The sequence below is a fragment of the Crocodylus siamensis genome, chromosome 4 (assembly GCF_052110815.1).
Source record: "Crocodylus siamensis isolate JL-2025a chromosome 4, ASM5211081v1, whole genome shotgun sequence".
Taxonomy (NCBI): Eukaryota; Metazoa; Chordata; order Crocodylia; family Crocodylidae; genus Crocodylus; species Crocodylus siamensis.
The window spans coordinates 126,909,033-126,933,412 of NC_143398.1; the positions used below are offsets into that span (position 1 = coordinate 126,909,033).

General features: G+C 42.6%; 1 protein-coding gene across 8 annotated transcripts in view; it reads right to left on the reverse strand.

Moving 5' to 3' along the window:
* Window positions 1-11,298: 11,298 nt before the first annotated feature.
* SCUBE1 (signal peptide, CUB domain and EGF like domain containing 1) overlaps window positions 11,299-24,380 on the reverse strand; it is a 365,618-nt gene continuing 352,536 nt past the window's right edge. For all 8 annotated transcript variants that reach the window (XM_090043750.1, XM_090043747.1, XM_090043749.1 and 5 more), the window contains 2 exons: window positions 23,570-23,649; window positions 11,299-17,686 (listed from right to left, as the gene is read on the reverse strand). In XM_090043750.1, the coding sequence (XP_089899876.1) occupies window positions 17,534-17,686; window positions 23,570-23,649 (233 nt within the window). In that variant the 3' untranslated portion in view covers window positions 11,299-17,533. The remainder of the gene's footprint in view (window positions 17,687-23,569; window positions 23,650-24,380) is intronic.

Here is a 24,380-nt window from a genome sequence, read left to right on the forward strand (position 1 = left end):
ACTGCCACACAGCACTCTCACATTTATGTAACCTTGAAGTCTTCACTGTTAATCAAAACAAGTACCTGGTACTGCTCTCTGCTAGCACTAGGCCACACATGTGTACTCTGTAAATTTTACTCCTTATCTAGAAAATGCCAGTTTTGCAGAAACGAAACTTATGTAGAAAATCTGCCTAGTAACTATTATGTAAAAGAAATTATCCTATCTCTGTATGCTTAGCTCATATCATAGTTAGTGTCATAGAGGCAGTCCAACCAACATCTATAAAGAGGCAAAGAAGTAGAAAACAGCAAAAACAACAACTGGAAAACTCTGTAGGCCTGATCACCCTGCAGTCTGGTTCTCAGCCTCCCCGCCTGGGCGTACCCCAGTGAAAACAAAGGCCTCGAAAACCCGACAATCGACTCACCGCGTTACAGTTTGTATTCTACATCCCATTTATGAGCTGTTGACCAGTTCTGAGACTTAAGGAGCCGGCAGCCGCACCTAGCATTGAACTGGTTCCAGTGTTAGAACGCAAGGGCTGGCTCTGGAACCCTGTGAACCAACAGACCCCCTTTGTATCCGGCATACTGTAACTGAAGAAAGAGGGTGAGGCCAGGTGAGTGAATAAAACCTTTTGTTTTACCTTATATCTACTCTGTAATAACTTCTACTACTAACATCCCACCTCAATGAGCTGTTGACCAGTTCTGGGACTTAAGGAGTCGGCAGCCACACCTAGCATTAGACTGGTTCCAGTGTTGGAACGCAAGAGCTGGCTCTGGAACCTTGTGAACCAACGGACATCCTATAGACTTATTACAAAGAAAACTAACAACTTACTCTAAGTTGCCTACTTGTGCCAACTCGGCGAACCGCAAGAGCAGCTATAAAGCTACCTCCAATCCCGCCCCACAAGCCGCGCGCTCTCACAGCTCCGCAAAGCCCACGGCTCCCCAAGTGGTGCCGGAACCGCTAGCCCGGCATTCTGCCACATATACAAGCACTCATGCAGCTCTGGTCAGGTGCTGGATGACTGGGAAAAGGCCAATATGGTCCCCATTTACAAGAAAGGGAGAAAGGAAGACTCAGGTAACTATAAGCCCATCAGTCTTACCTCCGTCCTGGGGTACTACATCTAGGGAGAAGGAACCAGCAGCATACCTATAGTCTGGTTGTGAAAAAGACTTACTGGACGAGGCATGCACCGGAAGACAAACGTGGCGAAAGTGAAACCGTGGCAGGAGGAGCTGCTGTAGGTAAAGATCAAAGGGAAAAAAACCCCGCCGAGTTTAAAGGTGCTGGGAACATGGGCATGCTTTGTAAGAGTGTGCCAAGGCTGATTGGTCAGCCAGATGCCCAGGGGCAGGATAAAAGACCTGGTAGAATACAAGCGGGGAGGACTGGAAGTGGAGTCCCCAACAAGCCCGGAGGGGCCAGAGCTCACGAGCGGTCCCAGCAAGGGGACTTGGTGGGTACCTCAGGAAGGGGTCCCTACAAGAATGCAGGGCCAGAGAGGGCCTAAGGATTTACTTACAGGGTCAATGTGGGCAGAGGAGGTCTACAGCGAAGACTGGAGCCTGGCAGGGCGCAGCAGTACTAGGATCCAGGTGCAGCTGTTGGATGGCAGGTACCAAACCCAAGGAAGGGGTGATGCACCAGGGGACAGAACAGTGCTGAAACCGGATGCCATATAGACGGAGACCCTCAGGATAGAAACAACACCATTAGCCTGTGGCCACATGATTCTGAGAGCCTGAGTGCCGAGAAGGTTCAGGACATCAACCTTGATGACACAGGTGACAACATTGTGGTTGGTGTAAGGCGGGGGGTAGGGGAAGTGGAGCCCCACAAAGAAGGAACGGCAAGAACGATCAAGGGAAGGTGCCAGGGGAGGCAGGACCAAACGTCTTCCCAATCGGAATATAATCATCAAAGACGTGTGAGGTGAGGCCCCTGGGGAACCGACCCAAAGTCACCCCAATAACCAAACTGTTCATCCAGGGAAACATGATGAGGTTCAAGAGGAACCCACATACGTGACACGCGGAGGAGAGACACAGAAGATTACAACTTGGTGCATTGGCCAGGAACGTGGAAGCAAGGGTGACCCTGGAGGCTGATGCCACAATGGAAGTCAACCTAAACCCCCAGATTGACTTGTTAGGTCAAACAATACACACTGTGACAAAGGTGCTAGAACACGGGCCGGCAATTATTTTGGGCAGAGGGCTGTTTACTGAGTTTTGGCAAGCCATCACAGGCCACATGACAGGCCCAGGGCAGATAAGTATTCATTTTCTAATTTTTTTTAAGGGCCCCATGGGCTGGATAGAATTGCCTGGCAGGCTGCATCTGCCCCCAGGGCCGCATTTTGCACACCTTGTGCTAGAAGTCCAACAACAGCAGGTAAAGCAGCAACAGAAGTGGATGCGTTGGAATTGGACGACATTTTGGATGCATCACATGATGCACGAGGATGATGTGAGGCGTATATCGAATTGTCCAAGAAGATGGTGATTCAGATGTCTCTAGATCGGCTACAGTGGGCCAGCCAGCTCAGATCACTGGTGGTGGGCAAGGCGCAAGCTGCATACCAGGCCCTACTGAGGGAAGACACCTACAACTACGACAAGGTGAAGGCAGCCATATTGCAGTGCCTAGAGCTCACCCCCAATGTCACAGGCCGGCTAGGTGCTGCGAGTGTATCAGCCATGAGGCTGCTGGGTTCAGGATCGAGGAGGTGAGTTGGGAATGAAGTAAAGGCAATTTTACTTATAGCTTACCATACAACAGTTAGCAGAAAGGTTAATGTGACAAACAGATAGTACAGTAATAAAGAGCTAATAGTGAATGATAACAACAGATAGACAGAATGACAAAGAGTTCCCACATGGGGTTGGCAATTTATCGATAGTCCCTCTACGCCAGGTGCATGCCAAGTTGTTCCAGCTAAGTCAGACGTCCCCAATCAACGCTGTCCGAGTGGTCACTGGGAAGGTCCCTTGTTTAGGATCTGGTCCTCACTCACACTGGGAGTCCGGGGTCCTGGCTTGGTACAATGATGGTCCTTCTGTCCTGTCCTTCTAACTGGTCACTTGGCATCCACATTCCTTTATGCTTTATCTTATGCTAATCTGTTGGCTTTAGAGCCACTCACAATCTTGCCCTATAGTTGTTACCCTATGGGATCAAAAGATGTTAGAAATTATCATGAAAGGTTACCGCCTAATTATCATGAAAGTTTCACCCAATAAGCAAATTACACCACATTACTTTGAGATTTGAAATTAGCATTACTCTGCCCAAGCTTAACTCCTGGTTTTTTATTTCTTTGATTCCTAGGAATGTGCTAATTATATTAGGTGGTCAGATCTTGTTATGACTTGACCTTTAAAGAACATGTTAGATCAGCTAATCTTATAGTTCTTGTTTTTGGGGCCCATGATCAGTGCAAACAGTTAGATTTAACACTGGTTAAATTGTGACAGACAAATTCCACTTGCAGGTTGCAAACTTACAGGCTTTGCATTAGCTAATCTTAACTGCATAGACAATTGCCTGAATGTCTCCAAGAGCATATATTTATTGCTCATGATAGTAACCCCTCTTGTTCTGGCTACCATACCCCAAGCACTACCACAAGTTATTCTTGGTCCGAAAAGGCAAGGAGGACCGTAAGCCCAGGAATCTGATGCAACTTTTAAAAGATCTCCTAGACAAATGGGTACCTCCAGGGAAGATAGGCCTGGTGGCCCTGGCCGACCAGATCTTACTTGAACAATTTGTAAAAGATTTGGAAGATGATACCCAACTATGGGTGCGATGGCACCTCCCTCAGATGGCCACGGAAGCATTAAAAATTGCGGAGGCTTTTCCAGCTTCAGAAGGAGAGCAGCTCAGAGTGAAAAATTATAGGAATGCAGGGAATATCGCTAAGAAGGAGGACAAGCCTTGACGGGGATCTTCACAGTATACCAGATGAAGGATCGTGTGTTATCAGTGCGGTAAGGCTGGGCATGTCTCCAGAGAATCTCCAGGGTTGAAGGAATGACACGACACCAGCGACTGGGTTGAGGAAATGGATTGTAGTTTTGGGCGTAGTGAGGAAATAGAGGTATGGGATTGGTCCATGGTGACATTGTGGGTGGCGGGTAAGTCATTTCAGGCCATGTTAGACACAGGCTGCACCCACACTCTAATATGGGTCGGGATAGTCCCCAAGAACGCTATTGACTGGTGTCATCTGGTTAGAATGTGATGCATACATGGGGAAGCGCAGCAATACGAAAGGGGCTTCATGGAGGTAAGAATCACCAATCGTAAGGGCAAGTTATGTGTGGGATTTGCCCCGCAGTGAGACAGCCAGATGATCATGGGGCGGGATCGTGGGACCCCTGTATGAAGTCTTAGAAGAAGTGTGAACAGACAAGTTGAGACTCAAAGGGTGGCCTCATGGTGAAGGATGGATTGCAGAAGAAGAGTCAGCTTAATCGGGAGAGGACGATTGGCTAAGTCTCAGGACGGGCACCGACAGATTGTAATTCCGAACTGAACAAGAAGAGGACGACAAGCTACAGAGGATTTGGGAGATGGAAGTCGCCCGTGTTGAGGAGGAAGTCATACAGCTTGAGGCTGATGTAAGTGATTCTTATTTTTGGGTACACAACAGTTTACTATCCCAGGTTAGGAAACGTCCCATCGGAGGGGAATGGATTCAACAGTTAGTGGTACCCAGAAGTCTCTGTAGTTGAGTATGGAGGTTAGCACACACTAGCCCTATGGGAGGTCATCTCGGGGTGGAAAAGACACTGACCAGAATTGGGCAGTGGTTCTTTTTGCCAGGAATGAGGGATGAAGTCACACGGCAGTGTGATGCCTGTCCAGAGTGTCAGAGGGTCCAAGAAAGGCGGCCAGCACGGGCACCATTAAAAGCAATGCTGCTCATTGAGGTACTGTTTGACTGAATAGCCCTAGACAGTGGGACTCTTGGCAAAGAGCAGTGCCGGGCATCAATATATATTAGTTATAATCAACTATGCTAAGTGTTACCCGGACAAAATACCCGAGATCGGTGACTGCTCCATGAATTGTGGAGGAGTTATTGAAGTGGATATCTTGGTTGGGAGTCCCAACCAAAGGAAATAATCACAGACCAGGGGACAAATTTCATGTCTGGGGTTATCTGGGCCATGTGTCAAGTATTAAAAATACAGCAACAGCGTACCTCAGTGTACCATCCACAGACCAACGGATTGGTAGAGTGCCTGAACAGTATGATTAAACACGTGTTGCGATGCTGCACGAAAGAAGAACCATGGAGGTGGGATCTGCTTTTAATACCTCTCCTTGTTGTGCTGCGGGATACCCCATAGACATCAATGAAACTGTCCCCTTTTGAATTGATATACGGCCACAAGCCACAAGGTCTGTTACAGGAGATGAGAATCTGGTCTGCAAAATTTGGTCTTAGGTATCTGTTATGTCTTTTTAGATGTGCTATTCATCAGGCGACCGTTTTAATACTCAGGAATAATGTAAAGAATGCCACCTCTCTAAAAATCAGTAGGTAATTTTGACATCCTATTAAGTATCTATTTTAGGCTAAGTGTTCAAATCCCAGGTCTAGTAACAGTTGCTGTCCATTTGCAGTTAGTGCTGTACTGGTATTTAACTTACTGGTTTATAAAGCCTTTTATAAAGGGCTGGTTTTGAGTTAAATTATACTGGTTTTGAGTTAAAGTCCCCTTGGAAGTGAAAGTATAGGTATCAAGATATTGGGGACATGAATACCTGGAAAATAGCCCTGAGGAAAATCAGCATCTGCACAGAGGAAATATGCCAGGTCTATGCACTGCGTAACTCTCTTTTCAAGTCTTGTGTGAAGTTTCTAAGTAGTGAAGAAGTGAGAGTCAGTCTGAGGATGGAGGTTGCACTGTATGGCCTTCAGAATATTTTTAATTTTTCCCATTTTTTGTGAAAATCCCAAACCTAATTCTAGTTGATACTGTCATCCTAGACTACCTGACTAGGGGCTAGGATCAAATGTTCATGCCTACTGTATCACCTGAGATTGCTAGGCAACTGAACATGGTCTAATAATAAAAATAGAAACAGATCAGAATTCAAATCTTGATTCAAACACCCTTGAGCCTTATTAAAGGTTGCATCCTGATCTAGTTCCAAATGCTAAGTATCATGGCCATCTAATTATGATGATTTGCCACCAGGGGACCAAGTAAAAATGTACAGATGCTTAAATACCTTTGCAGATCTGCTAAAAGGACAGCAGAACCAAGAACTAAATACAGATCTTTTGAGTATCACAACCTCAAGATCAATTTTCTGAGGGTTGATCTTCAGTTGACAGTGACGCTGATGCTTATTTGCCTCATATGAAATTTCTCATGTGAAATTTAACTCATGTGAAAGCAATACATTGGTATAGACTGGCGTGGCTTCATTTTACCTTGTGTTAGCCAACTCAGGTGAAGGATGCATCCCTTTTTATAGCAAAGACCAGGAGTAAGGTACTATATTCTCACAGAGTAAAGGACTTAACAGAAGGTGTGACATCTATTTTGAGGCCTCTGTACACCATTAAAATGGTATAATAGGCCCTTGGGGCAAATAAGAGTCAGGCCCATCATCAATAAGCAGACATTAAAAATAGGAACTCTTGTAAATCTTGCATTAAGAAAATATGTTTTTTCAAAGGTTAATTTTTTGGAGGACTAGTTCTGCTAACAAATGAAGTAACTTGCAACATGATTAAGCTCCTAAAAAATGAATTTCTGTTGTCTAAGAAACAGAATAATTGAGCTACCACAGCCAATCAGAATATTGCTTATCTATAATGGTTCACCTTCATCAGTCATGCTTACAGTATTTATAACATTTTCAATTTGGCACAATAGATTTAAAGTCAATGGCACAGAATATTATCTATCACATGATAAATGTTTCCTGTTCTCAAGATAAACTGCCAGCATTGATCTACCACCATTCATTGTTATTGTGTCTCAGCTTTCATGAATCTCTTGTACGAGGTGACTATTAAACATAACCCCCCCCCCCCACCAAAGACTTCATTAGTCTCTCAGCAAACACCTGCCTGGTGACAAAAACAATGCCTCAGTAATAATCTTTAAATTGACTTAATGCCACCATTTTTTTCAGTGAACACTAGCATATTATGTATATTTGATGACAATCTGGCCTTTTGACAGCGTGTTTAAATGAACTATTGATGTTATTACAGATGCTCTGTTTTCCTATTTCTGTTCAGCATCTACTCACCATCTGGGCTGTCCACTAATGGGTAATTCATTTACTAGACTGAAAGTGCATAGTGATTAATACATGTGACATATTAAAATCAACTATAAGAACATAAGAATATTGCATAAAAATTACACAGGTAACATTTTCCCCTCTGAAATGAAGACAGAAGGGGCAGAGGAATTCTGTGCCTCAGTTTATAACATGTCCTTCAGATCATCATGTGTGGTATAGGAGTGGGTTTCCCTTCAGTCCTGTTCTTAATGGGACAAGCAGCAAAGGCTTGATACTTTTCTGCAGAAAGTTACATCTCTGATCAGTTCTTTCCAGACTCTCCTGCAGTATAGGTCCTTCATGCTACCTCCTAGTCTCCTATTCCTAGTGGGGCTTTCTTCTATTCAGTTATGATCAACTCCTTCCATAGATTCCATAGACATTAGGGCTGGAAGGGACCTTGCAAGGTCATCGGGTCCAGCCCCTACCCAAAGGGCAGGCAGTCAGCAGGGGTCAAATGATCCCAGCAAGATAGGCATCCAAGTGTTTCTTAAAGGAACCCAGAGTAGGTGCCCGCACCACCTCTGGGGGGAGTCCTTACCTAAGGGGAAGGTCAAAATATGACTCAGGAATCCTCAAAAGAGAAATCTGACAACATCAGACTTACTCTATGCAAAGAAATTTGAGGGGAGGGGTGTGTGGACAAGGGTAGATCTGGGAAGGAGGTGCATTAGTGTACTTGCACCCTTCTTTGATTCCTGGTCCACCCAAAGTTTAAAACTGCCTGCCTGATAGCAGCAGCAGCAGCATTTCTAGTTGGGCATTGCTGGAGTCAGTTGATTTCATGGCACATTGTAATCTGTGATCCCTTCTAAACTCTTTATTCCACAGGTGTTAATGCCCCTCTCTTCTTTGGAACGGTTTTGACTTCCCACTAATCAAACTGTCCTTTGTTCTGCAATTCTGCTGTCTTTTGTCTGTTCCTGGTAATGAAGCTCCTATTTCACAAATGTGCAGTTTGATTTTAACTCATTCCAATTACGTTATATTTGTTTTTGCTTCAATTTGAAACCGAGTAATACAGCCCTAAGCTCCTAGCCTGTTAGTAAAGCTTCTAGTTTATTTTTAGCTGGAAAAAAATATGTGTTGTTTCAGATGTGATGATGCACCACACCATATGCACCCCACTTCCAAATTCTAGATGTCCCCATGTGTGGGTGTTGCTCTTCCCTGGCCAGGACTGTTACCTATATCAACCAACACTGTATACCTACATTCAAATAATCTGGAGGAATTGTTCTCCTGGTAAAAAACTTACCCAGACCCATTTGTATGCTGAGGCTGTGCAGAGTGGAAAGCTTGCAGTGCTGACACTATGCAGCTGGAGGCACCCCTGTGCACACATCTCAGCCTGTGGCCTTAGTCTGCCTGGCAGCAGATAGCAGCAGTGCATAGGGCATCCCTGACCTAGACTATCTATGGTCAGCCTGTGTTTCCCTGAAGCACAATATGGAGATTGCAAAGGGGGGGAGGTGTTCTGCTCCCTGCCAGAGCAGCAGAGTCCAGAGAGCAACAAAATAGCCTGATTATTCCCTGCTTCCTTCCTTCAGTGGTGACCCCGAGTCCTATCTGCCATGTCTTGTGGTTAAGAAAAAGACTTTGTTCAGAAGGATGTAAACTAAACACCACCGAGCAGTGAAATATTGATCTACGTTATTGAGGTTTTGACCTTTTCTCATAAAGGAGATATTTATTTAATTTTTTAATTTATTTTCCTTTAAACAAAACAAATGAAAACTCACAGGGTTTTCTACAATTCCTTTATTAGGTATCTATCCATTTTTTACATCTTGATCTTTTCTAGGTCGCAGCATCTACTGGGCTGGGTAGACTGACAGAAGCCTGTTTCCCAAGCATCTGCTTGATGTCTTCTCTAGTAGAGGTCAGTATTATATTTCTTATACTCTTTAACTATCAAACATGAACACAAACCATATAGTAACACAATTAAAGTTTTGTCTTTTCTTCTAAAATATTAGTGTCCCTGCAAAAAATAGGTTGACTTCACCTTTAAGTACTTTAAATTGGAGCCAGGCTTGTTGTATCTTTCAGGTTTTCTTCTCTTTTACAAGGGAATTTTTGCCTGACCTAATTATTTTGTAAATCCAGGTGTAACCTGGGCGGTACTCCAAGAGGTACCCCCTCTTCAATTGAAGGGATCAAAGCAGGTGCACAAGCGCTGTGGGAGGTGTAGGGACTCTCCTCCCCTATAGAGCAGAGCCAGACCACCAATAGGGACTTAACCATATATCTTTTAATACTGGGAACATAACAGGCATAAATCAGAGGGTATAGTGGACAGGATTCAACAAAGGTTAGACACTTACAATCATTGACAAAAGACAGGGTTAACAAAATATAAAACTCAAACAGCAGAACAAACTATACGGGTTGGTGAAATATGAAAGGCACAAAATGCAAAATGTCAAATGACAAGGAAATATAGGGCCTTGGTACCTGGAGGGGAAGAAAGGGAGGAAAACATAATAGCCCCTTTCTACTGAAAGAAGATTTGCTTGTTAGCTCACTCACCCCAAGCCAGGCAGGAACGCTGCCACACAGCCACCACTGGTGGCACTGCTCCAGCCTGCAAGGGGTCTTGACCTTCCTGAAGTCCCAGCCTCATGTTGAGCTGCCTAGCCTCTGATTGGAGAAGCTGGATGCAGAGCTGGGAACCCCTCAAGTCACTGCTCAGATCCTTCCTGGAGCTGGGGAGACTCTCCTGCTGGCTGCAGCCTCTCCTTGGGGATCCTGGAGCCCAGTGGGGAGCCTCTTCTGCTGGCCACACGCTGTGCTGCTGAGGGTCCCACTGCTGCCTGCAGGTCCTGCTCTTTCAGGTTCTTCCAGGGCACTGCTCCTGCCCCGCTGGCTCAGCTCTTACCAGCTCTGTGAAGCCCCTTCCTTGTTGTCCCTTGCTGGTCTCTCCCCTGAGACAGCCCATGCTGCCCCTTTTATCCCCCTCCAGGTGATCCAAGGGGCCAATTGGGACATGGGGTGGGGGGAGGGTGAGTCTCTGGGGCCTATTTAGTGTGGAAAAGGAATCCCAAGTCCTCCAATCATCTTTTACCCATTCAAAACCCCTGGGCCAAATCATTACCAGATTGGTGAGGAAAGGGAATCCCAAGTCATCCAATCATCTTTTGCCGTTTCAAAACCCCTGGGCTAAGTCACTGCCAGCCAGCTAGCCTGTCACAAAGGATTCAAAAAAGTTTACTTGTTAGTCTAGTGTATGTCTTTGCTGCTTCTCTCCATCTGATCCTTGGTTCCTCAGCGTCAAACCGACTCTATTAGACCTTCCTTTTTTTTCCTTATTTTTATTCTGCCTCTTTCAGATAGGCACTATCTCTCATCCTTTCCAATGAGCTGACAGCTGACTCCTCCCTGCAGCTGACAGCAGACTTCTCCCTGCTCCGTGTCATCCTATCCATCCCTTCCTTCTCTGCCACGACCCCCACTCCTCTTGTCATCCAGGTATCTCTTTCCTTCTACCCACTTCTGATGACGTTCCAGCTGTATCAAGGAGCTGCTCCGGAAATGTGGCTCTCTCTTTTCCCCTCCCAGCTCCCGTTGGCTCTCCAATCACTCCACCGCTGGCTCTCTATCATCATGAATTGGCCATTTTTAGTCTGGGAGAAACAGCCTAAACATCTGCACAGTTGTCGTTTCTTCTGGGAGAGCAGCAACTCTCCCAAGAGAAACTGAATGTTTCAACATGTCCCAAGATAATCAGAGATCAACTATTAAGAGAATAAATACAATGGGAATTGTTTGTATTGCTTTATGAGGAACATATGGGGGACAGGAGGATAAGCTACCTTGCCTCTAGTAAATCATTACTTGCAGCCCACCTGGAAGGAATAAGACCAGCTTGCCCAGCACTTTGAAGCATGATTGTTTTTTGGTAGTAAGACCACATTGCCATTGCTTCTGTGCTTGTACATTTTGTCTGTGTACAAGAATGAAAGGTGCTAGGAAGCATTAATTTAATTTTATGTTTATTATGAAAGTAATTTTAACAAAAGTTTTATGACATGCTTCATTTTGAGTTTTGACATAGAAAACAAAGCTATTGATATACAGAGGCAAAGGGAAATGTAGTTTATATAAGGTACATCCACAACAACATTCTCTACTACTGAATCTGGCAGTGTTGTTAAAAAGTGGGTAAAGCTCCAACCACTGTTTTATGTTCTAAGTATCAAACTTTGTACAGTTATTCACTATCTTTGTTCTAACTTAAAATGGTACATTTCATATGGAAATCGTTGTTTGTACATAATTTACATAGGTAATAAAGCTTATAAGCACCAGCAGCATCTACAAGGGTTTAGTTCAAATTTTCACTCATGCCCAGATATCTATAAGAAGCTAAACATACATAAATGAGTATTATACATCCACTTTTCTTTCTCTTCCCCAGATCTAGCCAACAGAAATTCCTGCTTAACGAAATAATTGACATGATCATAGCAGATTTTACTCAGGTGAAGCTCTCACTGATCTCAATGGCAGCTTTGCCTGGACAAGGATTTTGAAACAAGGCCCAATGGGTGGTATGGCTATATCTATGGCAACCGAATCACAAAAATATACTGTAGTACCACTCCTGATCCTTATTTATGTGAAAAAAGGGATAAAATACTGATTGGGCATGCTATTTAGAATCCCTTTTTATTTCTGATCTTTGCTTTTTGCCCCTACTCTAATAGGGAAATAATTCTACTTATTTTTAAAATACAATTTCTTTATATGTTATGAAAATGGGAAACATTTAGAATGACAACTGATTGCTAGCCAGTTAGGTTCCCGGAAAACCTTTGATATGATCTGGCTGGAACTGCACAAATAACAGGACAGGTTGTCTGTGAAACTGACTACATATAAATTGGTACCTTAAAGCAACTTTGTAATTATCACATTAAAGTAACCATTACAAAGTAGGAATCTTTCCAAAGAATTAAATGTAGAAAACAGTATTTACAAAATAGTTTTAACAAAAAATGAAAAAAGAAAAACAAACCTTAAAGATCATAAGACATTTTCACAATAACTAAAATAGAAGCTTAATTAAGAAATGCTGTTTGTTGTTCCCCTAAATATGGAAGATTATTTTGTGATCAGAAATTCAGCTATGTTATTTGCAGAACATATATCAGGGTATACCCCCTAAAGTATACAACTACAGTCACTGAATGAAAATAATACATGAGTTACATTAAAGTTTCTACTTTTCTACAGTCATGCCACTTGAAATACCAGGCACTGAATGGAGCTAAAATTCCACAGAATGATATTGCTGGTCTTTAAAAGGAGAGTCAATGTTATACACAGGTAGAAATTCAGCTGAAACCAAAATGGCAATAGTTTGTATATATTTAAATGTGTTATCTTAGCTTTCTGAATATGAATGGTTTAAATTGTTACATCTAAAGGTATCTCTGTAAATTTTTATTGTTGTATATTACACATTAATTTTATAGCTAACCACCTAATTGAAAAACCCCCAGATTAAATAGATGAAGTATCTAACTGGAAATATATATATTCAGATACTTAGATAACAACTCGCTATAAACAGTTAATTTTCCTGTACATTTCTATTCAAATGGAAAATGTGATGATAAAAAATGAGATCTTTTGAATCCAAGTCTGACACTGAGGAATAGTCATATTACTTTACAATAATTTTATTTCTTTCAAAACTAACTCTGATATGAGACAAAAGCTTTCGTTTTGCTTCAAGTGCTTGCAATATACTCTCACCCTAGAAAATGATCTAAATAAATCTCAAAACTCTCAGTCTACTGAGATCCCAAAAAACTTCCCCATTTACTGATATTTCCATCAAATGGTAAACAGTGAAAGAAGATGCAGTTAGAAAAAAATACCACACTAATGGGAATAACTCTACCCTTTGCTCAGGCACATAACATGCAAGAATGAAATCTTGATTCCACTTAAATAAATTGGCCCTTTCCTATGGACTTCAAGGCTTTCACTACATACTTGTTTTTAAAGAGCACTAAAGGTAGAGAGAACCCATTTAAGAGTAAAGTCCAAGACCAGTTTATTTAGTGGTTCTAAATCTACTCTGAGTCACAATGCTGCTTTCACTCTTATGAATCATTTTAAAGGTTATTTTCCACAATACTTAATTCTAGTTTCTTTAAAAAGATGATTGAATATGATAAATTCTTATCACATAAATGTCACTGTTGGGCACAGTGACAAAGGAGATTTTCTACTTTTAAGTTTAATTTAGGATAACTCCTGTTTACATGGCAACCAAATATTTCCTTTTTAGTTCTGGTTTATATGGTAGGGGACTGAAAACATTAATTGTGCTCTTTAGAAATTATCTAAAAAAATCACTGCAGGCTTCAAAAACTTTGTATCCAATGATCTTCTCACTTATGTGAGTACAAACCAGGAATAAATCCAATAACGTTCATGAAGTTGCACAGATTTAAAACTTGTGAAAAAGAAGAATCACATGTAGAGGCTAAGTGTAGCATTGCATTAAGCTGTATAATCTTTTATTTTGTATTAATCTGTAGAATACATCTAAGACATATAATATTTTGTTTACTTTTTAGCTCATATAAATAGTTTATGTCTTGTGTACATTTCAAATTTTAGAATCCTCCACAAATAGAATTGTTTTCTAATTAGCTTGTCCCATTCATGAGAGAGGATTATCATTCATTGCAAAAATTGGTATAAACAAACTAAATTACTGAAGAATTAAAAATGTGTGGCATAACTCTCCCTATTTGGAGATTCAGTAGAAGAACAGACCATTTACACACAAACCTTAGCAATTCTTCCTACCAACCCACTTCAGTAGTTAGGGACTCAAGAAAGGATGCATCATAGCCTTTTGGTTGTCCAATACACATTCTGTTTTTTTGTGGAGAACTGCTTGTCTGTCATGATTTTTCATACTTGGAGCTGGTTTGACAGAAAACTAATAAATACAAAGCACATTATCTTCTGACCATGTTAATACTCCCAGGAAACATAATTACTGGAGAGAGGTGCCATGCATGAAGTCCAGATCTGAATTTATACTTCCTACTGTTTGGAAGATTGAAAGATACGTCTTCGGTTCAGATCTGCAGAGTTTGGGATGAGCTGTAATTACAGAACCAGGTTCAGATTTTAAATTTCCACAGGCTTTGTGGTTTGGTTAATTTCCAATATAATAATTGCCACAGAATGCTTCGACTTCACTACATGGAAAAATAAAAGGAAGAGACTTGATTTTAGAAGGGCAGGTATTGTATGTGTACCAACAACTCGTGTATGACAAAGAGAGGATGAAGATGATAAAATAAGGGAAGAGTTCAAAAGTTTAAAATTTAGTTTATTGACCTAGATCCTTAGGTGGCATAAACTGTTGTAATTCCATTGATGACAATATTGAACATGTGGATCTGGCCTAATAAATATAATGCCCTGCTACTGGATGTGCTCAAATACACATTCCTACCCCAAAAGATTAATAACCAGAGATGATCTGGGGCATTATTATCCAGCAACTTCTAATTGTTGCAGTCTATTAGACCACAACAAGTAGTCAATTTGTCATTTTGTAGGAGACCAACAATATTAAGGGATGATTCACTGCCATCTTTCTAAACCAAATAAGTACAGAACATAAAGTAGGAGGACAAATTTAAAAAAAATACGTGCTACAGCTGCAGCTTTTAACATATAAACATTTGCAAGTTGAAAAATAAAAAAGCTCATTTATGGATCTAGGATTAGGTCACCACACATGAAGATTTCTTCATTTAACCTGTACTAACATGTGAAGCCATAAATGATCCCGGGAGAGAAAACTGGTTTAATCTCCACAAGGAATGTTCATTGATGCAGCCATAATGTTGCCTGGCTAATAATGGCTGCAGCAACTCAAATGCCTAACACAGACAAAAACTGATTTTAGATTCATGCCAGTGTAACTGAGAACTATAACGGTATGTCTGTGCCAGCAAGTGACTGCTAGTTTCTCACACTAAAGTTGTTGCAATCTTCAGGCTTGGGAGGTAGCATGCAGGACGTGAGTCCCTTCAGTGCTCCCTGAGACTACTGAGGTAGTGTGGACATACCCTCAGAATGCTACTGCAAGGCTAGGGCATTCCTAACCAGCAAGGAAAGTTACCTTTTGCGCTGTTGCAGATGAGATCATTTTTCCTGTAGTGTTTTCCATTGATAGTGGGAACAATTTTGTAAGTTGCTGGGAGCATCTACACATGTCTCTATGGTGCCGGTGTTACTGTGCCATTGTTAGCCATCAATAAGATTTGTTACTGTGCTGTGCAGCAGCATACGGTTATTTTCAGCTACTGTGTTGCTGTAGTGACGTTATAGCAAGGCACCGTGTTGCTATGGTGATGATTTCTTAGCATTTGCCTCATCACAAAGAACACTGCAGTGATGCTTACTTTTATCAGATAATAAAGAGGAGGGATTAAAGGAAAGATGGTAAAATAAGTAGGTAAATTACAAAGTCACCAGGCCCAGGTGACATGTTCCAAGGAATCCTGAAGGACTTAAAGAATAAAATGACTGTGGTGCTAACAAAAATAAATATGCAGTCTCTCACAGAAATCAACTACTATGGCACAAGACTAAATTACAAGGACCTTCACCTTCTGCTTAAGCACTAGGTAACTGTCATTCTGAGATACAGGATGAAACACTGATCTAATCCTGTATGGCATTTTTTATGCTCCTACAAAATGAATGGGCATTGTAGGTGCAAATCTGTCATTTCGAAACAGGGAGTTTTTGGTCTCTAAGCAATGCAGGATCTGTCTTCTAGTGGATATTAAATTAATGAACTTGATAATATTTCAAATGAATTTCAGAAAAATTCACTCTATTTTTTTCTTTTAGGGAGTTGGCAGATATGATACAAACTTATCTAAAGACGGCAGATCTGATGTAAAAAATTAATCCCTCCTGGAGTTGTATCAGTGCCATTCTTTATGAGTAAATCCCACTGACTTTGATATAAAGACTGCCAGCAAAAGAAGCAATAGCAGGATCCCTTGCTGAATGAGGTACAGGAAGTAGGAAGCAAAATAAAGAACTCCATGTTAACTAAAATGTCTGAACCTTCCACTGAATAATTTAGACTTAAAAGATTGTCTAGGTGAAAATGACGCATCACAAAATTCCAACATGCTTTAGTTTGGGATTCAGAGAATTGGCAAGCAAGTGGAGAAGTCATCTAATCATCTAAGTAAAGATACAAATAGATACAAGTAAATACGTGCATAGGAGTAAAGATTTAAGCATGAGTAATATTTACAGTAACTAACGATAATATTACTAAAGCATCCACAAATAGAAGTATATATTTTTATATATATATATATAGTACTTAATTAGATGCTCTGTCAAGGGAAAGAAAAATGGACTACTAGTTTTGTTGTTCTTTGTTTCTCATCCATCCTATTGTAAAAGTCTTCAAAGAGACCAAATGGCATATAAAGTTCCAAAACTGTATCTGCAGCAGGACAGGTTCTAAACAGTGGTAGACCTTTGAAGAGGGTTAAAATAGGGCTAATAAAATAATAAGACAAGGGATTCAATATTGTGTAATCCATAGAACAAAATTATACATCTGTTTCTTTTTTTTTTTCCTTTTTCTTTTTGGTTTATACTAGAACATCATCTCCACAAAAACACAAATGGGAAATAACAAAATTTAGATTGTTTTGCTTTCTTGTAAAATTTCAAATATAAAGTTCAAGTGCAATTCAAAATCCAAACATAATTTATACTACATACTCCTTTCTATAACAATAATTATTTGTAGGTAGTTTCTTTGACCAGGTTGAATAGGTTTCTTTTTTGCTTAGAAGAAATCTATTTTGCTAGAAGATAAAAACCTTAGAAAAAATATTTTCTAAAACAGATATTTCCATATGAAAGATGAAAACACACTAGTGCAGACACAAATTTAGATCTTCAATTGGATGCACTCAGGGATCCACAAGTATTCCTCTTTGAAGTAAAAATCCCATTCAGAATATTGGCTTTTAACAATTATAAAACATTATAGACATTCTTCAACATACAACTGAAAATAAAGACTGCAAAAAAGAGCCTTCAAATTAGCAAATCTTTCTACTGTGGAGGAAAAATACAATATTCAACAGGAATGCAAAATAATCCAAAACTGAAAATCACCAGAAAACTATTTGTATGGTCGTAGAAATCTGGAAACTTTTGATCGCAGTAACTTTATAAATGATCTTGGGAACATCTCCTTTGACTCCTGTGCTGTGTACTTGAAATAATTTTGAGGATGTGCCAATACATCAAAGAGGGCTTTGATCAATTTCTTGTCCTGTGGTAGAGAAAATATATATTAGACACATTTGACTGTATTAGTTTTTGCATAACATTTATAATTAATTTTTACTCACATTGATTCTTTTGCAAAAAGCAGCTGAGGATAAAGCAGTTTAAGCATGCTCAAATCCACCAAGGCTGTTTCATATTATACCAACAGCAGTTCACTTTGCTTCCTATATTAAACATATGGAATCAATGTTTGTGGAAGGTGTCATGTTGGCATGTTAGAGTACCTGCTGACCTCAAAAAATACACAAATATGGGCAGCAGCACTGAAAACTGTCACACATTGCCATTCCTGTTTATTTCACCCCCATCTCACACACTGTTCCAGTCCCAGTGAGGGAAAGGGTAGGTTGGTATTCACAACTTTTGCAAATGGTGAGCTCTCTCAGGACTTGCTCCTGTAAGGTGCAAATGGCTTCATTCAGTAGTTACCTAAGCACAGTCAGGATCTGAGTGACCTCATAATTCCATTGAGCAGATCCTTGCAGAACTGAGCCAGTTGTCAGTGGTTGATATTTGTAATGTCTTCTGTAGGACAAGGCACACCAACAGATCATTTCTACCAGGTGTCAAATAATGCCAAGTACTTCTCACTGCAACTCAGTGTGATTTCTAGCAGTCCCCTGAACTGTTCACTTTGTATTGCAGCAGCAAATTTCCCACGGACCTCAACAGAGCCAGAATTCCACTCAGTGTTCTTCTCATCTTTTTCAATTTGCTTATTACATACATTTGGCAGCCCTCACTTTCCCTTGAACAGCCCACTGATCTATGTCCTCTGTTGCTTCTCTGGGTCTTCCATGCAACAGGGAAGTGAAAAAAACCACAGAATCCAAATCCAAAAATCAAATCCAAAAATCCACAGAAATAGTGACCATTAGAATTTCAAAGCTTAAGTGTGATGAGATTTTGAAAAGTGGTACCCAGTTCCCGTTGATGGGTTACTGCTCTCATTCCCTAGGTACTTTTGAAATAATCTCAGCCCAAACTATTAGTTTTGCATAGGTTCAGTATGCAAAGCCTTCACTAGACACTAGGCAGTGTCTCAGCTTTTGCCAAGGGTTCTATAATAGTTATTGCTTAAAGTAATTGTAACCATGCTGTAATATGAAAAGTACCTTAAAAGAGATAGACTTGACAAGGAAAACAATTAAAATACTTGGAAACATAGAATTACAGATTCTGGCAATTTGCTTCTGGGAATTTTCCTAATGCTGGAGAACACATGACATAGTTCTGTTAACAGCATAACAAGGTTTTTTCATTTCAGCTGTCATCACTAGTGTTGGTTTAGCTTTCACATTCACTTGCTTTCCTTTGGTATAATAATACCTGAAACACTTGCTGTTGCCTTTTGTACTGCTTTGTGCACTGTGGCTGGCTGCCCAGCTGTACTTTCTCCCAACCTTCCTGCTTCTACTCACTCTATTTTTGAAAAGCCGTGTTTGTTTTCCTGGCAGCAAGCAACTCTGTAGCAGTTATGCCTTGTTGAGACGAGACAATTTTTTGGATAGATACATTTATTTTCATACCTATAACTAGCTTGTAGGGTGGTGTGAAACAGCACCAGTCTGTTTTGCTTGAGTTTCGACGGTTAGAGGGAAGAGTGTTTCATCTCGAATTTCATTTAGAGTCAAAACAGCTGGTCCATCCTGTTCTGTCAAAACAGAAAGGCTGTTCTGATGCCGTTTCGCTGGGGATGGGGAGTCAGACCAGCTTGGCTGACTTCCGATCTCTAGCACTACATCACACCGGGGCGAGAAGCAGTTTCTGAACCAGGAGGGCTGCTTGCCAGCCTCAGTGCAATCTAGCACGGGGCACTGGGAAGCAGCCCACCTGGGCTGCCTCCCGCCACTGGTACGATTCAGTGCAGGGCACCGGGAAGCAGCCCACCTGGACTGCCTCCCGCCCCTGGCACAATCTAGCGGGGACACTGGAAAACAGCCCAGCTGGGCTGCCACCCACCCCCTGTCGGATCTTGTGCTGGGGATGGGAAGTCAGCCCAGCTGGACTGACTTCCCATCCCCAGCCTATGGTCGAAACGTTTCTACTTTCAAAATGTTTCAATCAGCCTCATTTTGTTTTGAGGCTATTTTGATTGCCTTTGTTTTGTTCCAATTTTGCTGTTTTGACCACAAAATTGGTCAAAACAGCATCGGAACAAAAGCTGGCAAAATTTCACACAGCCCTACTAGCTTGGTAACTCTTTTTTAAAAGTTCCAATTTACAATGAAGAATGTTTCATAGTTTCATAGTAGCTAGAGTCGGAAGGGACCTAGGTAGATCATCTAGTCCGACCCCCTGCCTTGGCAGGAAAGAGCACCGGGGTCAGATGACCCCGGCAAGGTGCTCATCTAACTTCCTTTTAAAAATCCCCAGGCTAGGAGCCTGCACCACTTCCCCTGGAAGCCGGTTCCAGGCCCTAGCCGCCCTGACTGTGAAGTAGCGCCTCCTAATATCTAATCTAAACTTACCCTCCGCCAGCTTGTGACCGTTATTCCTGGTCACTCCTGGCAGCACACGGGGGAACAGGGACTCCCCCAATACCTGCTGATCCCCCCTAACCAGTTTGTAGCAGGCCACAAGGTCCCCCCTTAACCTTCTCTTGTGGAGGCTAAACAGGTTCAGGTCCCGTAGCCTCTCCTCATAAGGCCTGCCCTGCTGACCCCTGATCATACGAGTGGCCCTCCTCTGGACTCTTTCCATATCGTCCACATCCCTCTTGAAGTGTGGCGCCCAGAACTGGACGCAGTACTCCAGCTGCGGCCTGACCAGTGCCGCATACAGGGGAAGGATCACCTCCCTGGACCTGCTCGAGATGCATCTGTGGATGCATGACAGGGTACGGCTGGCCTTCTTGACTGCCTCCCCGCACTGCCGGCCCATGTTCATCGTGGAGTCAATGACGACTCCAAGATCCTTTTCCGTTATTTAAACAATGAGTGTTTTTCTTAATTTAGTAACTTTTCTAACATAAAACCATGTAACTTAGCACCTCATTTAGGTCCTTATTCAACACAATATTTAAGCATGTGCCAGACTTAGAGTACGCAAATTGTCCCTTAAATTTAGGTCTTATATTACAAAGTGAGGACTCTGTTCTATTGAGTCTGCCACGGTTCTGGAAATACCTATTTGACACTCAGCCTATTTGAAGTTTTAAGGAAAGTCACCTCACTGATGAGGCAGGGTCACTTTATAGCAACTCCCCTACTGGGATCTTGATACAACCCCATTTCTAAACTTTCTGAAACTCTTACCATGTCATTTAAATGGACCATAGCAGATCCTGGGATCCAGATACCCCAAAGTTTTTTGGGTGCATGTGTGACTTCTTCTATAATGAACTTCTGAACAAAAACCTCAGAAATTAGCATTTACAATGGTTGGCATTTTAACATATAAGTTAGATTTATACAAGTTAGTTCCATCACACTGCTCATTTATTATGTTCTTGAGCGAGGGGCAGAAGTTACACACAAACTAGTTTAAGTGATCAGAAGCCAGTTTAAACCTGTAACAGAACAGAAGTTCAGTGTACTTAAACCACTTTCAAAGTGGCTGAAACCAGTTTAAAATAAACATGGTTGGATGTAGTTTCAAACTGAACTGATTTAGGTCAAACCGGTTTATGCAACTTCAGTCCCAGACCTCTTCCCAGTTCAAGTTAACTCACACTCCCCCAGCATCACAGGATGCTTTGGAGCCCTGGGCTGAGGCTATCTGCTTGAGTGGAGCAGGGTTGGTCCCACCTCTCTGCTCCCTTGCTGGAGCACTATCACTGCTCTAGATGGCTGATAAGGGGATAGGGGGTGGGAAACCTGGCTCTGAACTCCAGCTGGGGTCTGCCTGAAAGGGGCAGAGCAGCCCCTCATAGTCTCTTCCCCTCCTCCCCCCTTGAGCAGAGGGGTAGGGGTTGAGGCCAGATGCCAGCCAGTCCAACAGGTTGAGGAAGAGGGGAGGGTGAGGGGTTTAACCCTCCCCCCCACATACACCTACAGAAGGGGAGGGTGGAGGGTTTTAAATCCCCCCACCTAAAAGAGATCCTTTCTGGGGTCTGTGTGGCATGGGCAGAGGGCATGGTCAATTGCCAGCCAGGTTGCCACGCTGAGGCAGAGGGAAGGGAGGGGGTTTAAAATCTTCTCCCACTCCACCTGAGTGTGACAGCCCTGGGCTGGGGTGTGGCCATGCCCCTCCCTCCACTAGAACAAATAGAACAGGGGGTGGGGTGGTAAAAGCCTGACAGGGGCTGCCCTCTTCAGGCAAACCCTGAATAGGGTCTGTGGCCAGAGAGGGGGCTTAAAACCTCCCTGCTGTAACCTGCAAGCCCTGGTTTGGGATGTGGCCATACCCTGCCCTCATTCCCACTTGATGCTTGAACAGGGCATGGGGGCCTGGCAGGGGCTGCCCTTCCCTCGAGTAAACTCAGGCTGCAGTCCCATGCAGCCAGACAGGGGTTTTAAACCCCTTCCCTACCTACCTCAGGCTGTGAGCCCCTAGCTGGGGTGTGGCCACACCCCCCACTCTCCATTTGACAGGGGTGCAAAACCCTGGCAGAGACTACCTCTCCCATCTTAAGCAGCGAGTGATGGACAGAAGCCTGGCAGGGGCTGTCCCCACAGTCAGACCAGGGCTGGGGTCTCATGTGGGCCTAGGAGGGGATCCTGTGTGGGCCCCTCTGTCCTGCCCAAGTGCCGGCTCCAGGCCAGGGCCTAGCCATAAACCCCACTCTCTGCTCAAGCTGGAGGGCCAAAGCCTGCCAGGGGCTACCCCCCATCAGACCCCAGCTGCGGTCCTATGTGGGACTGGGAGGGGGTTTCCCGCTCCCCATCTCAATGTGCAAGTCCCAGGCTTGAGGTGTGGAGGGGAAAAGCCTGGCAGGGACTGCCGACCCTGTCCAGCAGGGGGGCAAAAGCCTGGCAGGGGCTGCCCTACCTCCCACACCAGGCAGACCCTGGCTGGGGTCCCCTGCAGGCCAGTAATGGGGTTTAAAACCCACCTCCCCCCGTCAGCATGGTGGCCTGGGCCGGAAACAGGGGATAAGCCTGGCAGGGGCAGCTTTCCCCCAGACAGACCCAGGCTGGGGTCCCATGTGGGCCAGGGAAAAGGTTTTAAAGCACTCCTTCCCCTGGCCTCAGCAATCTGGCCCAGTCTGGGGCCTGGCCATACACCTTCCACTTCAGTAGGGAGGGGGAGAAAGCCTTGAAGGGCTTCTTGCCTCCCTTCCCTTCAGCAGTGGCTGGGAAGCTCACTCTAGCACCCCCCAGCTTCTGGCCTGAGCCACTGCAGGCATGTGGCTGCGTTTCCAGAATCAGAAGTGAAAGTCTGTTCACTTGCTTCTTAGTACAAGCTACGCAGTTTAGATTAACCTGACTGAATCGATTCAACCTCTGGCTTTTTGACTGTCCACACTTAGCTTTGGGATACAAGTAGTGACAGAAAGTGGCAGCGCAGAATGGCTAGTGTTGCATCCACAATATGCATGTGGGGTAATGCTCCAGGAACTAGTAAATTATTTTCTTCTTAATGTTTTCATGCTTTGTTTTAGAGAATTACCCAGAAATTCAAATAAGTGTTTATAAACAGTTCCCTATTGACCAGTCAAATCATTAATGTGGACCTATATTTTTCACATATATGCATGTAAGTGGAAAAAAAAATACTGGAGCCAAGATTCATTGTATGGATCTCTGAGAAGAATGTTCTTCTTAAATGATCACAGATGGATGGAATACCACAATGACATTATGAAAATAATAGCTCTAGCTTCTCAAAATAACGACCAGTTCTGATGTCAGAAATACTAGCTAGTCTGGGACCTCTTACACAGGACTCTTGACCTTGCTCAGCTAAAGGAAAGTTGACATACTTTTAAAATTTCTTGATGATTTTCTGATGCATATAACCGTCCATCTCGAACAATGTCTTCTATCAGCTGTTGGTAATCCTCTGAAAAATAAAGGAAAAAGGGGCTGGTAATGATTTGTAATCATTACAGTGGCTAATACATAGACAACTACCACTGGAATCTAAAAGAAACCCCTTAATACTGAGAACTCTGTAGTGTTCTACAGTTAAAGTTCTGAGTTTTCTTTACCAAGACTTGGGCTCGCAAAACTATTGTAAAGCAGATAGCCATTGTTATTTACATTTCAGAGAAGAAGAATGGCATAGAAACCTTAACTGACTAACTGAGGTTATATTCCCCTTGATCCTTATAACTTCCCCCCCGCCTGTAACAATCTTAATTCCAGGTCGACTAACTATTCAGAAAATTACAGTAATCTTTAGCAGTGAAGTGAGCTAACAAAGACATTTCTTCAAATTTATTCAATGAAATTGCTTCATATTTATTAAAGGAAATCTTCTTTCAAACAGAGTCTAAATAGGTATCTTTGGCATATTTCTGGGTAAAGATAAAGACTTTTGTGTCTTTTTTTAGTTTTATGTAGAGAGTTTCTTTGGCATGTGGAGATGGCTGGTGAGAACAGATTGGTTATAGACTACTATTCTCATAGAAATTATTTGTCTTTTCTGTCTTCATTGTTTTTAATTGCTGTATTTTATTCATTTGTTGGGTAACAACTGACCTCCATGAATCAGTTTAACAGGCAAGGCAAATTCTGTTACCTGCATGCACCAGAGGGAGAAGAGGAGGAAGCAGACCCCTTCTGGGAGCA